The sequence below is a fragment of the Triticum urartu genome, chromosome 4A (genome assembly GCF_056163025.1).
Source record: "Triticum urartu cultivar PI428250 chromosome 4A, HENAU_Tu73, whole genome shotgun sequence".
Lineage (NCBI taxonomy): Eukaryota > Viridiplantae > Streptophyta > Magnoliopsida > Poales > Poaceae > Triticum > Triticum urartu.
This window is the reverse complement of record NC_141876.1, coordinates 585,394,761-585,413,080: the sequence shown is the minus strand read 5'-3', so window position 1 is coordinate 585,413,080 and position 18,320 is coordinate 585,394,761. Positions and strand designations below refer to the sequence as shown.

The window sequence follows — 18,320 nt, the reverse complement described above, 5'->3', positions numbered from 1 at the left end:
ATATGACAATGAGCAATATCGAAGGCAACCTCGCCGCTATTCCTGCTATTTAGCGACTCTCCCGGATCTATCAGTTGGAGCTGAATGGGCTTCCTTAAAAGACGGCTTGAGGTGGTTGGGAGAGCTACACCAACTCACGGGATTGGCCATGGAGGGCATTTTACGAACTCTGTGGCCTAAGGATAAACTACCCGAGGACCAGCTCGCCCTTGCCCAACATCTCTAAAAAGCTCGCAAGGGGATTACAATGTGGAAGATTTTAGCATGCTAAGAAGGTGCTCAGCAGGCATGGGCCATGCTTCAAACACATTCCCCAACTTTGAAAATCATGAGATAACTGATTATCCCAAAGGACTTGGCGGGGAGGACATCAATTTTGAATGGGTCGGGCCTTTTGCTAGGTTGACCAGAAGGATTGTCGTTTAGATAAACGTATTGCCTGTTTATAAAAACTGCCTTTGTAGTCCAACTTTCAATGTTAAGGTGGTCATGGAATGACATATGCAAATAATTTCTCGAATGATGCAAAGGGAGCATGTCAATATCATCACAAGTTATGCAAATTCCATGAACCATGAGTTTATCATCTATCCCGCATTCGCATTCGCAAATGAAAATGATTTTTATGACATAGGCTTGGTGTTGTAAATATGCCCTAGATGCAATAATAAAGTTTTTATTATTCCATTTCCATGTTGAGGATTAATTTGTGTTCCTATGCTAGAAGCCTAGAATTGCATTTGAATATGATCGTTCAAAGGGAAACCAAAAAATTACATGTGTGGAAAGATAAACACCCAACAAATCCCGAGTGAGGCCTCTAGACTAGCTCATGTATTGTTGATGGTTCTACTTTCCTGACCATGGGTGTTGTCATTACCTCATCCTTCACCTTATTCCACTGGCCAATTAAAGCAAGAAATAATATTCTTCTAAATGAGGACACGTGATTAAGGGAATATGTTTACCAAGAACCAGTCTTGATCCACACATATTTCAAAGGGCACAGGACATTTTATCACACAAGGGAATGTTACCAATGATAACATATTTCCTTAATCTAGTAATATTTCCTTTATTAATCACCACTCCTCTACCAGCCAAACATAACTCTCCACTTTCCTAATGATTTCAGCAGGGGGAATCATTCATTCTCACCTTCACAGATACCGTAGTTGCATAATATATTTGTCCTTAACCACATCATGTCAAAATACCACTTCTCTTATCTAACTTCCACCACAATTTAACCAAAAGACTATATTATGTTTCCTCAAGTATTTAACCCCCAACCCCACTTTACATTGAGGATGGTACATCGTACTCCATTTCACCAAATAGTAGCCTACTTTTTATAATTTATATGCCAAAAGAATTTCTTTTCGCATTATCCTACCACTCAATAACCATTTTGTTCAACAGGAACATAAACATATAATAAGATTTGGCATTATCCTACCACTCAATAACCATAGGTAACAGGCATGCCCAACAATTTGATACGGAAGCATCCAATTTGACGATTAAACATCTAACCATACTGATGAATAGTGGATCATTTCCACACACAACTAACACCTCAACTTAGAGGAAATGATTTTGCAAACCAGACATAACCTTGGAAAGGTAAAGCAGCAACTTAAGATTTAAGTCATATTCAGGATTGTCCTCGAACCATGGAATAGTATTGTTGGGGATATAACTACCAAGTATGACCCGCCCAGAAGGGGCCGGGTCAATCCTAATGGCGGGTTACTAAAAGTGCAGTGAATATACAAGGCGATGGTTTAGTATAAGACTTGTAGTAGGCCCAAGCCCAGAGGCGGCTTGAGGCCCATGATTGTAAACCGCCATGAGTAAGAAAGGCTTGTAAAGAAAGGCATGTAAATGAAGTCACCGAGCCGGACACGTTATATGAGTCGGCCGGGACTCTGTAGGCCGCCAGGCGTCAACCCGTGTATATAAGGGGACGACCCGGTGGCGGCTTAGGGCAAGAAACAACAAATCGATGGCCAAGCTAGCGGATTCGCTCCTTGGTCATTGAAACCTAGAAATACAACATCAACTGGACTAGGCCTTACCTTCACCGCAAGGGGCCGAACCAGTATAAACCTCTCGTGTCCTTTGTCCCGATTAACCCCTTTAAGCTTCCTAGTTGCGACGGCCATACGACTAAGTCCTTTCGCTAGGACATCTGCCGTGACAATTCCACGACAAGTATTATAACCATATTGTAAAATAGATGCACCACTAGGAATCAAATCACTAATAAGCCCTTTCATAGTCCATTTTCTTGATCTTGGGTAACTTTTTTAGTTAAACAACCAACACAAAAGTTCAAAAAGGAAAGGATATAAGGGTCATCGTAGAGCACCCGCTTAGTGCTCTGCAAGTAAGGACCACTAGAATCATTCAATTTAACACTAATAGTTCCCCCAACAATTTCCTAATCCAATCAATCCATTTTTATCAAAACCTCACATGGCATGACAGTCTATCAAAATGTCCCAATTGACTTTACTGTATGCCTTCTCGAAGTCAAGTTTCAATGCAATACTAGGTTTATTTTTGACATAAGAATGATGCAAGATTTCATGCAAGGTCATAATCCCATCCATAATATCACGACAGTAAAGGCATTCTGGTATACACTAAATAGTGTCAGGCGAATAGTTAAGACTTTTGTAATAATCTTGTAAATGCATCTTAACAGGAAAATTAGTCTACCCTCTACACTGTTGTGTCTGATTAGCATCAGATATCTTAGGGAGCAAAGTGGTAACCTCGTAGTACAAGCATTGTACATCAAGTACCCATCATCGAAGCAAGTAAAAATCCTCATCATGTCAGCATTAACCACCTCCCAGCAACATTGAAGAAAATTCAGTAGGAATACTATATGGCCTAGGTGCAAGGTTATAGGTTCATAGAAAATAAGGCATGTTTCACTTCAGTTTCAGAGAAAGGTCTAGTGAGATTAAAATTCTTTAATTTAGAGAGTTTCTCCTAGCTTTCCAAATATTAGAAAATAAGTTGCATAAGTTTCAAGGAGGAGGACCAAATAAAACTTTCTAAACATTTGTAGCATCTTTAATAAGATCTTCAGTTCCCTCAATATTCACCTCCCCATCCTAAGAGAAAAAAATAGCATTCCTTTTTTTTGAGGGAAAAAATTTGCATTCCTCCTCTTTCTACCATTCAAAATCCTATGAGAATAGACAGTCTTTCACTCCCCTTTAAGTAACCAATTATCATTTGATTTCAATAACCAAGCTAGCTCTTCCTCAACTAATAAATTCTATAATTCAACACACATGTCAACTTCTCTGGAGTATAGCTCAGCATGCAACATATGAGTCTCCTCTAATTATTCCACACTACCAGTTTCTCTTTTAGATAATTCTTCCTTTTTATAAACATCCCGAGGTAATTAGAGCCCCAACATGTTTTAACCTCTTTATATTGATAATAATAATATCAATATGATGATTGTATTTTACAGGTTGCCACCAAAATTTGGCAACCAGGGGGATAAATGGTTTGCTTTTGAGCCAGTTATGGTCAAATATGAACTCCTCTTATGAGGGAGTAAGCATAAGCTTGCTATCATCAATATTATGCAACATGGGGTAATGATAAAAAAGGTCTCTTTTCTTGCAAAAATATCAGAAATTTCTCTAGCAAGTTTCCTTACATAAGTAAGAGGAAAAACATCTTCCCAGAAGAAAGACATTAAAATTCTATACAATTTCTCAATTGTAGGATTTTTATGATTATTCGACCCAGATATACATCCCACCATCCAAATCAGCCTCTCTAAGGCATAAAGTATTAATTACATAGTTGAAAACATCTCAAGAGTGAGCCAACTTGGTTTTCTTATTCTTTTGACCCACATGCCTAAGGATATTAAAAACTCCCCCAACAATATAAGGAAAATCCATATCATTACAAAAAGCAGCAAGCTCAGTTGAATACTCAAGTTTATATTCCTCATGGGCAAAGCCATAAACCACTATAATCCCAAATGTATTTCTAAGTTTCTTATCAAACATGATAAGTTGCAACAGATGCTTCCAGCTTTACAGGAAACAACATCGAAAGTTTCTCCTATGACCCCACAGTGTATGCCACCAGACTTTCCAGCGGACGGAATCCAGTTCCAACAAAAAAGGTCACCATGGTCAACCTTTCTCATAAATTTGAAGCAAAACCCTATTTTTTCATAGTTCCATATAATCTAGGAAAACCAAGTGATGCTCATGGATTAAGTCAACTGAACATGTCGATATTTCTTCCTTCCCCACCCCCTCTAAAATTCCATAAAAGGCCAATCATTTTTTCCCATAAAGGTGTGTGAGTTCTTCTGCCAGGTCTACCCTGGGCCATATGTTAGCACCTGCAGCTAAATTTGGTTTAGATTTCTCCAGTTCCCTCACCACATTAATGAAGGAAAATTAATTATCAGAAATTTAAACACCACACATAGTTAAAACACAATGGAACAAAAAATACAGTACAGTTTCTATATTGATTGGTAACTTAGCTCCAAAACTAGAGCAAGCTATGCTGAGCTAACTAGATAAAGTCGATCGAGCCAAGCTTCGTAATACCAAGCTTCTCTTGAGCCACGCAATTACATCAGCGACTTGAGCGATCGGGCTTTAACAGGCCTCCTCCACCTCTTCTTGAACGAGCTCTTCATCATCATAATGTCGCGCAATTGTTTGCCATTGCAACCAAGTGCTTCGTCGTTGTTTCTATCCTCGTCGCAGATGACAATGTTGGCATTCTCCCATTGAGCCTAGGCTTCTCGACCTGTGTTGATGTCGCCACAGCTTGATGGTCGATGACATTATCTTGGCCTCCACTAAAATCAAATTGTGTTTGGGGGCATGCCTCATCTTTCTGTTGTTCAATGGGTAGTGGAGGTTCTTCCAGCACACTACTACCACCGCTTGATCTGCAATGCCTCTTGGAGCTGCATGAGGGGCCAAACCCTGCGTAGTAGTAGAACGCCTCGCCCATGTCAACGACGGGCCTCTTCATTGGTGGCTTCTTGCCATCCCCCTTGTTGCATGTCCACAATCCCTTCTTCACTTTGATCCCCTTATTCGTCTTTGACTTGCTCTCATTCTTCTTCCCCTTTGTCGTTTTTGCAGCCATGTTGATGGCCCCATCGACCATATCTACAGTCGTCTTCTCCTTGATGGAGCCGTTCGGCATGCAGATACTGGATGGGAAGAGCCAACTAGCTCGTCGTGTAGTTCTGAAGTAAGTCTTCTCGAAGCGTTCCTCCACCTAAATGGGATGGTAATTTGGAAAATATTTGTCAAGAGATGAAAAGAGCTAGCACTAGTAGTATAATGAACTGAAATGGGGTAGGGGCATGGAGCAAGATCAGGATTTTCGTTACCAGGCGATAAATTCGGTTACCGCCCAATAACTGTGTTTGTCGACCCCCCCCACACACACACACACACATACACACGCAAGAAATACATCTAACATGCAAAAAAACTGCTTTTTAATGAATACAAATGCTTAGCATATAGTCATGTACTTCGTGCTTCGAGAAATACTTGTTGGTGGAATGGATAAAAAGGAATGTATTTAGAACTAAAATATGTCTAGATACATCCATTTCTCTGACAAATATTTCCGGACGGAGGGACTACTATCGTATGTAGAAAGGAACCCAATAGCAGCAAACATTCGCTGGGAGGATGACAATTTCTTCATAAACATATGATAACTTATGGGAAGAAGGGGAAAATGCGGCAAAAAAGGCAGGATTTGCCATCTCCGTCCGGAAACCCAATAGCAGGAAACATTCCCTGGGAGGATGACAAATTCTTCAGAAACACATGATAACTTATGGGGGGAAGGGAAAAAAATGCGGCAAAAAAGGCAGGATTTGACATCTCCCACCACATAAACTTGCCACACAAAAAAGTTTGCTTGCCACACCCTTCCCAGCTGACATTCGCCAGATAACATATCCCATGTAGGATTTCAGATTATTTTGGTTAAACTCGTGTTGAATACGTACCTATAACTAGGTAAAAAATTGAATTGAAAAATTGATTTTAAATTTCATCTGAAATTTTCCTGGTATACTGCCCACAAAAAGAAAAAAATCTCAATTTGTAATCCAAAACCTTGGGCAAGATCAATGGCCGACCTTGCTGCCACTACCACGCCGGCGCGGCCACCGACCAGCCACATATTACAGCGAGATAGCGTGTGGTAACTACCTGACAGACCCTAGACGGCCAGACCTAGACGCAGCACCATTTACTTGTGGTAACGCACGCTTGGAGGAGGGTAACCCTAGCGACGGCAGAGGAAAGGTAAGGGAAACACGCTGGCTGCTACACAGAAACAGGCGGCGGCGCACAAATCTTCGACACACACATACAGCAAGCACCAAGCAAGCCGCGGGAGGGCAGGAAGGTCAGATGGAGCGAGTGGGGCGAAATTACCTCGGGATCCGCGAGGTCGAACTGGTCCATGAGGTCCCACGGCGACATGCTGAGCACGCAGCAGGGCTCCACGCAGGAGGAGGCCTCGGGCGCCACCAAGCCGGCGCTGGATTCGTGGGCTTGGTCCGTCGCCGCCGGCGGCGGCGGCGGCGGGGACAACTCGAATCGAGGCGGGTCAGAGGGGGCCGGGGCGGGGGCCAAGGCAGCGGCTGCGCCGCCCAGCAGCCGGGAGGCGGACCTGCGGATCCGCATGGCAGCCGGGGGCGGGGCGAGGGGAGGTTTGGATCTGCAGAGGGAGCTAGCGACTGGAGGTAGGGTTTGAGATTTGTCGAAGCCGCAGCCCGCAGGACGAAGGCTGCTAGTTTGGAGTTGAGTGGGCCTCCTTGGTCAGTCTCGGTGAACACCTGTACTGAACTGACGGAGCCTTGCTTGAGCGATGATGGATGTGCTGGTTCGCTAACTTTTTTTCTGATGAAAAATTTACTCACTGTTGCGCCTGATGATTTTGAAAATGTACTGCAGTAACTCTTTTTTTTTCTTGAGTTGAAAATTTATACTACTCCCTTTGTTACTAAATATTTGTCTCTCTAAAGATTTCAACAAGTGGCTATATACGAAGCAAAATGAGTGAATCTACACTCTAAAATATGTCTAGATACATCTCTATGTTGTAGTCCATTTAAAATGTGTAAAAACACAAATATTTTGAAACGGAGGGAGTAACTTGCAAGGTACTCTAGTGGACCACGTAGGCATTCGGGGGTGAGACCAGAAGACCCTTGCTGCCTCCAGGGTCACTCTCGCTCACTCAAGCGACAACGCCGCCGCCAGTCAGCCACCCAAAAGCCTCCGCTTCGCCATCCAAAGCCTCCACATCGTCGCTGGAGAAGGCCGATCCACGATAGACTACAACGACAGGGCGTTCTGCCAATACCCTCCCTTTACACGCTTCTCCACTAGGCACTCGCAGTCCCCTCCTTGGCCATGTAGACCCCCTACCATTGTCACCCATCGTCGGCTTGTTTCAGATTTGGTCCTCTCTTTGTCAGTTCAATGGTTGTCCCAAACAACGGGCGACACCTGCAAGATGTTGTGTCCGATAGCGGTCTGTGGTCCGCCCCTGTTGCCTCCCAATGTTGATGACCCCCGCCCATCCATGGTAGTGTTGGGGAATGCAGTAATTTCAAAAAAAATCCTACGCAGACACAAGATCATGGTGATGCATAGCAACGAGAGGGGAAGAGTGTTGTCCATGTACCCTCATAGACCGTAAGTGGAAGCGTTATGACAACGCGGTTGATGTAGTCGTACGTCTTCACGATCGACCGATCCTAGTACCGAAAGTACGGCACCTCCGCTATCTGCACACGTTCGGCTCGGTGACGTCCCATGAACACACAATCCAGCAGAGTGTCGAGGGAGAGCTTTGTCAGCACGACGGCGTGATAACGGTGATGATGATGCTATCGAAACAGGGCTTCTTCTAAGCACCGCTACGATATGACCGAGGTGGATTATGGTGGATGGGGGCACCGCACACGGCTAAGAGGTCAATGATCAACTTGTGTGTCTATGGGGTGCCCCCCTCCCCCGTATATAAAGGAGTGGAGGAGGGGGGAGGGCCGGCCCTCTATGGCGCGCCCTAGGGAAGTCCTACTCCCACCGGGAGTAGGATTCTCCCCTTCCAAGTAGTAGGAGTAGGAGAGAAGGGCGGGGAGGAGAGGGGAAAGGAAAGGGGGGGGGGCGCCCCCCACCCAATTTGGATTGGGCTAGGGGGCGCACCTTCCACCTTTTCCCTTCCTCTCCTCTATTTCACTAAGGCCCAATAAGGCCCATATACTCCCCGGGGGGTTCCGGTAACCTCCCGGTACTCCAGAAAATGCCCGGACTCATCCGGAACCATTCCGATGTCCAAACATAGGCTTCCAATATATCGTTCTTTACGTCTCAACCATTTTGAGACTCCTCGTCATGTCCGTGATCAAATCCGGGACTCCGAACTACCTTCGGTACATCAAAACACATAAACGCATAATATCGATCGTCACCGAACGTTAAGCGTGCGGACCCTACGGGTTCGAGAACTATGTAGACATGAACGAGACATCTCTCTGGTCAATAACCAATAACGGAACCTGGATTTTCATATTGGCTCCCACATATTTTACGAAGATCTTTATCGGTCAAACCGCATAACGATATACGTTGTTCCCTTTGTCATCGGTATGTTACTTGCCCGAGATTCGATCGTCGGTATCTCAATACCTAGTTCAATCTCGTTACCGGCGAGTCTCTTTACTCATTCCGTAATGCATCATCCGACAACTAACTCATTAGTCACATTGCTTGCAAGGCTTACATTGATGTGCATTACCGAGAGGGCCCAGAGATACCTCTCCGACAATCGGAGTGACAAATCCTAATCTCGATCTATGCCAACTCACCAAACACCATTGAAGACACCTGTAGAGCACCTTTATAATCACCTAGTTACGTGGTGACGTTTGATAGCACACAAAGTGTTCCTCCGGTATTCGGGAGTTGCATGATCTCATAGTCATAGGAACATGTATAAGTTATGGAGAAAGCAATACCAACAAACTAAATGATCATCGTGTTAAGCTAAAGGATGGGTCAAGTCAATCACATCATTCTCTAATGATGAGATCCCGTTAATCAAATGACAACTCATGTCTATGGTTAGGAAACATAACCATCATTGATTCAACGAGCTAGTTAAGTAGAGGCATACTAGTGACATTCTGTTTGTTTACGTATTCACACATGTACTAAGTTTCCGGTTAATACAATTCTAGCATGAATAATAAACATTTATCATGATATAAGGAAATTTAAATAAAAACTTTATTATTGCCTCTAGGGCATATTTCCTTTAGGTAGTGTGGTTTCCTGGGGGTGCGCCATGTGTATTGTGCCCCCCCCCATGCTGACAGTGAGGTTGCCTAGGGATGATACCTTGTCTGGCACTCGGACCTTTAACTGGTGCGTCATTACAGCCAACCGCGACCATCCAACGATGCTCTGTCCCTCATTTGTTGTTGAAGAACCCTCTAGCTCTTGGATGGTTAGTGCAACGGCTTTGCTACAATCTTTTTTTTTTGAAAAGGGGGGACTCCCCGGCCTCTGCATCAGAACGGTGCATACAACCATCTTAATAAAGCGAACAAAAGGTTCAACAAGGTCTTAGAGTCTCGAAATGAAATAAAGGGAGCTTACAAAGAGCCAAAAGGGCCAAAAACAAATTGGCCATGAAAAAGCCACAACCTGCTGGCATAAGAGAGACAGGAAAACTAATTGCCTATCCTATTACATGACCGCCATCCAAACCGGTTGAACATATCCCGTGCTACCATCTCCCAGCGGGTAGATCCAGTAACCAAACGCTCCCTGGCCTCCGTCGGAGTGAGTAGCGACCACATACGGATCAACGTAGTGGATCTGAAAATAACCTGCAAAAATGAATATTTTTTGTTCTGTTAAAGACCAAATCATTTCTGCAGTTCCAGACTGCCCACAATAAAGCACAAACTCCTACTCGAATATGTCTCGTTGTTTCGGACTCAATCCCGTGAAGCCACGTTCCAAATAACGTGTTGACAGAACTCGATGGAGTAATGTTAAATGCAATATGGACTGTCCGCCATAAGACTTTTGCTAGCGGGCAATCAAGAAAGAGGTGTTTGATGGTTTCATCCTGATCACAGAAACTACACCTAGTAGATCCTGTCCAATTACGTTTTGCCAAATTGTCCTTGGTTAATATTACTTGCTTATGGACAAACCACATAAACACTTTGATTTTCAAAGCAACTTTAACATCCCAAACATGTTTGGACCTAGGAATCGAGCTTGAATTGATAACATCAACATACATTGATTTAACAATAAACTCTCCAGACCTAGTAAGCTTCCAACGTAATTTATCCGGTTGTTGAGTTAGCTGAACCTCCATCAATCTCCTTACTAGATGGAGCCATTCTTCCCAACGATTGCCAATTAGCGTCCTTCTGAACTGAATATTAAGGGGGACGGACTGAAGTATTGTTGCAACGGACGCCTCACGTCGTTGAATAATACGATACAGAGACGGGTATTGAATGGCAAGGGGGGTCTCTCCGAGCCAAGTATTCTCCCAAAATCGTGTATTAGCACCATTGCCAATAATAAACTTTGTCCTATTAAACAAGGTTAACTTGACTTTCATAAGCCCTTTCCAAAAAGGTGAGTCAGTCGGCCTTGTTGACACCTGTGACAAAGTTTTGGAGTGAAGATACTTGCTACGGAGGATCTGCGCCCAAGTGGCATCAGTATCGTTCGATAGCTTCCACAACCACTTGCCGAGAAGACATATGTTCTTGACCTCAAGATTCTCAATAACAAGCCCCCCTTGGTCTTTTGGTCGACAGATGATATCCCATTTGGCGAGTCGTTATTTTCTTTTTGATTCATCACTCTGCCAGAAAAATCGGGATCGATAGAAATCTAGTCTTTTCCTAACTCCAACTGGGACTTCGAAGAACGACAAAAGAAACATAGGCATACTCATGAGAACCGAGTTAATCAAAATTAATCGGCCTCCGTATGACATGAGCTTGCCCTTCCAGCAACTCTGTTTCTTTTCAAATCGGTCCTCGATGCACTTCCATTCTCTGTTTGTCAGCTTACGATGGTGGATTGGTATACCTAAGTACGTAAAAGGTAAAGTCCCCATTCGCACCCAAACAATTGCCTATAAGCCTCTTGTTCGTCATTGGCTCTACCAAAGCAGAACAGTTCGCTTTTGTGAAAGTTAATCTTTAACCCGGTCAATTGTTCAAATAAGCATAACACCAGCTTCATATTTCTCGCTTTGGCCAAGTCATGCTCCATAAAGATGATCGTATCATCGGCGTACTGAAGGATGGACACACCTCCATCAACTAGATGAGGTACCAAGCCACCCACCTGACCAGCCTCCTTAGCCCTTCATATCAAAATTGCCAACATATCAACTACAATGTTGAACAAGATAGGAGACATCGGATCCCCTTGTCTCAGGCCCTTATGTGTCTGGAAGTAATGACCTATGTCGCCATTCACTTTAATTCCAACACTCCCTTTTTGCGTGAACGATTCTACATGGCGTCGCCAGGCTTCATCAAGGACTTTCATACGCAAAACCTATTGAAGGAATGGCCATTTGACTTTATCGTACGCTTTCTCGAAATCCACCTTAAAAACAACTCCATCTAATTTTTTCGTGTGGATTTTTTGGAGAGTTTCATGAAGGACCACCACCCCTTCTAGGATGTTTCTGTCCGGCATGAAAGCAGTTTGGGAATGCTGCACCACAGAATGCGCAATCTGTGTGAGCCTATTAGTCCCTACCTTGGTGAATATTTTGAAACTAACATTGAGGAGGCAGATCGGCCTGAACTGCTCAATTTTCACAGCTTCCATTTTCTTAGGAAGCAGTGTTATTGTTCCAAAATTTAAATGAAATAATTGAAGCTGTCCAGAGAATAGATCATGGAACATTGGTAACAAATCCCCTTTAATAACATGCCAACACTTTTTATAGAACTCCGCTGGAAATCCATCCGGTCCTGGAGCCTTATTGTTCTTCATCTGCGCAATAGCTTCAAACACCTCTTTCTCTGAGAACGGGGCAACCAAAATATCATTTTCATCAGCAGTGAGTTGAGGCACATCCCCCACCCTGGACTCGGCCAGGGATACTGAACTATCCTCCGGAGGTCCAAACAACTGTTTATAGTACTCGGTAATGTAGTGTTTGAGGTTATCCTGTCCTAAAATAGTTCCTTCAACTTGTTCAAGATGGAAGATTCTCTTCTTTCTGTGCTTGCCATTAGCAATCAGGTGAAAGAATTGAGTGTTCGCGTCCCCCTGGACAACCTTGCGGACCTTAGCCCGCAACGCCCACTTTAATTCTTCCTCACGGAGAAGCCCTTTCAACCTCATCTCCGCGTCAAGTTTAGCATGAAGCTCCATGGCTTGCAATATCGTGGATTCGGCTTTTAAATCTAGGGCCTGAATAAGTGAAAGAAGCCTTTCCTTTTCAACCTTATAAATCCCACTAAGGTGCTTAGCCCACCCACGTAAGAAACTTCTCATATGCCTAATCTTATTCTGCCAGCACTCAACAGAAGTCCTACCTCCTGCATCCTTAGCCCATTCCCTGGCTATCAGATCCAAGAAGCCTTCACGCTCAAACCATGCCAGCTTGAATGAAAAGCAATTTTTGTTTCCTACGTGGTTTGGCTCACCCGAGTCCACGAATAACGGTGTGTGATCAGAAATTCCGCGCGAGAGAGCCTGGACCGTTACCAAAGGGAATTTCTGTTCCCACTCGACGCTCGCTAGGACTCGATCCAGCTTCTCAAACGTCGGGTTTGGCAAATTATTATCCCAAGTAAATTTTCTACCAGAAAGCTCTATCTCTCTCAGATCCAGGGTTTCAATAATGGTATTGAACATAAACGACCATCTGCCGTCGAAATTGTCATTATTCTTTTCCTCTCTCCTTCTAATGATATTGAAGTCACCCCCAACTAAAATCGGGAGCTGCTCGGAGCCGCAAATTCGGAAAAGATCCGCCAAAAACTCCGGTTTAAACTCGGGCTGCGCTGCACCATACACTGCCACCAGGGCCCAATTAAACCCATCAGCTTTAGACCTAACCCAAAACTTAACCGCGAAGTCACCCATCACTACACTTCGGACTTCCAACGAATCACATCTCACTCCAAGTAAGATCCCTCCTGATCTTCCTCACGGAGGCAGGCAGTGCCAATCAAAATCAACACCGCCCGATAAAGTATTGAGGAACTAGGGCGCAAAATTATCTCTACCGGTTTCCGAAAGAGCAATAAAATCCAATCTATGCTCGATCGACGCATCTGCAAGAAACCTTCTTTTAGCCAAGTCCTTCAGACCTCTGCTATTCCAAAAGATTCCTCTCATATTTCATCATGGAATTTTTTTAGAGGTACGTATCCTAGCACTCCTGAGCACCGCCGATGCCGGATAAATTTTCCGCTTCCACTTCCGTTTAGGTTTGTTCTGATCCTCCACCTGGTCCTCGCAACTGGGCTCCGTGGATCTAACTACTTCACCCTCGATGGAGACATCCTCTTGCTCTGACTCAGGAAAGGGTTGTGTAAGGCCCGCACAAAAGGTATCCAACACCCTAACTCCCAACGCCTCTACATCGGAGTCATTCATGGGTTTGACTACTGCTAAGTTTCGAATCATTTCTAAAGCGTGTTCCGCTTCGAAATCGAGTAAATCATTCACAGAATTAGCGATTTCACTAGCATTACTATCTAATGAAACACCTAATTGATTTTCATTATTAATAATCTCATTATCAGAAAATGAAAAATTGAATTAGCAGTGTTGACCGACATACCAGTGGTAACCTCAATATCACGAAGCTTGGCCGCCCGCATGGCGCACCTCTGTTGTATGTCGTCAACCTCCGGACGGTCCTGGAGCCGGCAACTCAGCCACCGCCCCTCAGATACTGGATTCGAAATCCCTCCAAACGTGATCACCTTTTCCCGAGTGGCCCCGCCCAAAGTAAGGCCTCCAACCTCACGTCGACCACAGTGCGGGGCTGCACACATCGAGTGGTCCACAGGAGCTGCCATGATCAGCGGAGGAGAACTCAAAAGCCCCGCCGACGTCGGCCTCGGCCCAACGCTGTGGGACTCAGGCGCACCGGGGGAGAGGTGTACGTGAGCCGCCTGCCCGTACTCCCCGCCCGTCCCGACCCTCCGGCTGGAAGGCGTCATGGGCGCCATGGGCTGCGTGGCCATAGAGGCCGCCAGAGGATAGGAAGGAGCCACGGTCACCTGCCCATAGCCCCCTCCCCTAGGCTCAACCACCGCCGTCGGTGAGGCCACAGTGAGAGTGGGAGAAAGAGGGGCCACCTACCCAGACTCGTTTTCCCATCCATCGGCTGAAGTCATCATAGGAACAATCACCTCCGATTCCTCGAGCACCGGTCCCTCAGCAGCATCAAAATCCAGGGTAGGGAGCGTACGCTCCAACACGTCATCGGCCTCCACCCGGTCACTCCAAAGTCTGGTAGGAGCAGAAGCTGGCTCAAACGACCCAAATCGCAGCACATTCATCGGCACTGAAGGGGAAGGAACTGTCCCGTCCCCTGGCGTCTGAACGATGGGCCCCGACCCGTTGGACATCTCACGTCCAGCATCAGCCCCAGGCGCCTCCTTGGCCGCAGAACTATCATCTCCCTCGTGCATGTCTGTATCAGACCCATTGATGGCCTCAGCGAATAGCTCGGTATCCTCAAACTCAATCTCAAGTGTGAATATTTCGGCCCGATATGTCCACGACACCACATCAGGCACAAACTCAATATCCCGAACACTCACCAAAAAACGAGCCACCCCGTGAGCTCGGGTGAAAGCCATATCCACACGCTCAGTTTTCCCAACCAAAATACCCAGGCTAGCAACCACCCGAGCATCCTGCATCGGCTTGCAGGGAGCCCCAGAGAAATGTAACCACAACTGAGTAAGAGGCTTGCCCTGTGGCTCAACCTTCTTCCACTCATGGAACTCCAGTATACATTCTGTGCCAGGTACTCGGCACAGCCCGAAACTCAAAAGTCTCTGCAAATCGTCAACAGAAGGGAAGTCAACCTTATACATGTTGCATGCAAGACCGACAAGTTCCCACTGGTAGTCACCTCGAACCAACTCCATAAGCCTCTGCACAATCTGAGTCTCAGAAACATCACATTTGGTAACTTTCACAATTCCAGTGGTCATGCTCGGGGCCTCCTCAGGGATCTCTCTCGCACTAGGCGAGTCAAAGAATATCAGCTCAGCACAATACACACCATATATGCTACAATCTGTCTGGTTGGATTTTGTGGGTGTATGCTTCGGAAGAAATCAATGCGCTCGTTTCATGCCTGAGCTGGCCATGGTGGCGATGTTGCGCATCTCAAATCCTTCCTAAATCTCAAATCTCAAATGGAAAAAGGTAGTTGTTGAGTGCTACCTCTTGAGCACTGCGTTGGTTTTCCCTTGAAGAGGACAGGGTGATGCAGCAAAGTAGCGTAAGTATTTCCTTCAGTTTTTGAGAACCAAGGTATCAATCCAGTAGGAGGCTACGCGCGAGTCCCTCGCACCTGCACAAAACAAATAAATCCTCGCAACCAACGCGATAAGGGGTTGTCAATCCCTACACGGTCACTTACGAGAGTGAGATCTAATAGATATGATAAGATAATATTTTTGGTATTTTTATGATAAAGATGCAAAAGTAAAATAAAAGGCAATGAAAATAACTAAGTATTGGAAGATTAATATGATGAAGATAGACCCGGGGGCCATAGGTTTCACTAGTGGCTTCTCTCAAGAGCATGGGTATTTTACGGTGGGTGAACAAATTACTGTTGAGCAATTGACATAATTGAGCATAGTTATGAGAATATCTAGGTATGATCATGTATATAGGCATCACGTCTGAGACAAGTAGACCGACTCCTGCCTGCATCTACTACTATTACTCCACACATCGACCGCTATCCAGCATGCACCTAGAGTATTAAGTTCATAAGAACAGAGTAACGCCTTAAGCAAGATGACATGATGTAGAGTGATAAATTCATGCAATATGATAAAAACTCCATCTTGTTATCCTTGATGGCAACAATACAATACGTGCCTTGCTGCCTCCACTATCACGGGGAAAGGACACCGCAAGATTGAACCCAAAGCTAAGCACTACTCCCATTGCAAGAAAGATCAATCTAGTAGGCCAAACCAAACTGATAATTCGAAGAGACTTGCAAAGATAACCAATCATACATAAAAGAATTCAGAGAACATTCAAATATTGTTCATAGATAAACTTGATCATAAACCCACAATTCATCGGTCTCAACAAACACACTGCACAAGAAGATTACATCGAATAGATCTCCACAGGAGAGGGGGAGAACTTTGTATTGAGATCCAAAAAGAGAGAAGAAGCCATCTAGCTAATAACTATAGACCCGTAGGTCTGAGGTAAACTACTCACACTTCATCGGAGAGGCTATGGTGTTGATGTAGAAGCCCTCCGTGATCGATGTCCCCTCCGGCGGAGCTCCGGAACAGGCCCCAAGATGGGATCTCGTGGATACAGAAAGTTACGGCGGTGGAATTAGGGTTTTGGCTCCGTATCTAATCGTTTGGGGGTACGTAGGTATATATAGGAGGAAGAAGTACGTCGGTGGAGCAACAGGGGGCCCACGAGGGTGGAGGGTGCGCCCCCCTACCTCGTGGCCTCCCTGTTGGTTGCTTGACATAGGGTCCAAGTCTCCTGGATCTTGTTCGTTCCAAAAATCACGTTCCCGAAGGTTTCATTCCGTTTGGACTCCGTTTGATATTCCTTTTCTTCGAAACCCTAAAATAGGCAAAAAAACAGCAATTCTGGGCTGGGCCTCCGGTTAATAGGTTAGTCCCAAAAATAATTAAAAGTTTATAATAAAGCCTAATAGTGTCCAAAACAGTAGATAATATAGCATGGAGCAATTAAAAATTATAGATACGTTGGAGACGTATCATTGAGTTGCATTGCATCAACTTCTGTGTTCTCAGTGCGATCTCGGTGATCTTTGCTCCTTGATGGCACGAGATGACAACCCCGCCTTGAATTGTTCACGTTATTCTCATGGTGGAGCTTCCTGGATAGGTTCGTATCAGTCGGTGGGTCCCACACTTTCATTGCTCCAATATCACACTCTCATGGTGGAGCTTGCAGTCATGCCATTGTCATTCGTTGTTTTGTTTGCTCTTCTGTCACACCGCGGGATTACCAAGATGCACGCAGGTGTTCTCGGCAGCTGACAACATCTTGGTATTATGATGTTGTCTGATGGTGCATTGCACGTTCTTGTGCTCTCGTGGTGATGATCTTTGTGTATGTGGGCTCGTCAGTGACTCGTCTTCTTCTCGAAATAGGCTTTCGCCCCGTTTTATAAATAAAGCAACGGTCCATACAATCCATATTCAAACAACACCAGACAGATAATGGTTGGGGCCACAGCACAGTCAAGCCCAAGAAAACATGGGCATCCATTTCTCTCTTGTTGCTTTTCTCCATTTGTTACTTGTGTGGTTTTCGAGCCAGTTTTCCTCATAAATGGCATCATTCTATTTAGATTTTTTATTTGATGTTCCCTTATAAACTGGATCGATATCTTTTTGAAATGATATAACACCGAGGTGGGAGCATCCCCCCATTGGCAGTATACAAAGAACTCTAACACAGTACTCAGAATCAAGTAATTCATCAATGATCCCAACGAACAACGGTATCCGAGATTGTACATGTATTTCTAGTTGGGGGAATGCCACGTCAAGTCATCGAGGGAGTTTGGAACACAGAAACAGGGACACATGATATATCCACATGTAGGTTCGCAATGCGGGTAAAATCCCTACTTCCCCCCCTTGCTCTTTTATTGTACATATGTAGAGATACCACGATTGCAATGTCGGGCATACCTGCAAGTCAGGAAACTCAGCGAGATGATGGTGGTGATTATAATGGGAAGCGTTGTAATCTTTACATGGTGTAGTCTAAAGTAGGTGGGCGGGGAGAGACCCCTTCTAAGATGTGGGTCTTGGTTGCCTTATATTGAGGGTGGGGAGGAGGCTTCTTTGGGAGTCCTTCCCGGGTTCAGCTTCCTCTTTCTACTCCAAACTGATTAATCCATTTTGATGTCTTGTCCTTGGGTTTTGGGGGCCTAGCTAATAGATCGGCAATGAGGGCCAGCTCTCATGTGAT

The 18,320-nt window shown here is 44.9% G+C and overlaps 1 protein-coding gene across 1 annotated transcript; it reads right to left on the bottom strand.

Annotated features, from left to right (window-relative positions):
* Positions 1-4,447: 4,447 nt before the first annotated feature.
* LOC147976857 (uncharacterized) lies at positions 4,448-6,870 on the bottom strand. The gene is made up of 2 exons (XM_087519869.1): positions 6,486-6,870; positions 4,448-5,301 (listed from the first exon to the last, which is right to left on the bottom strand). Exons 1-2 carry the CDS (start codon positions 6,735-6,737, stop codon positions 4,708-4,710), a joined length of 846 nt encoding a protein of 281 aa, XP_087375995.1. The 5' UTR covers positions 6,738-6,870; the 3' UTR covers positions 4,448-4,707.
* Positions 6,871-18,320: the final 11,450 nt, after the last annotated feature.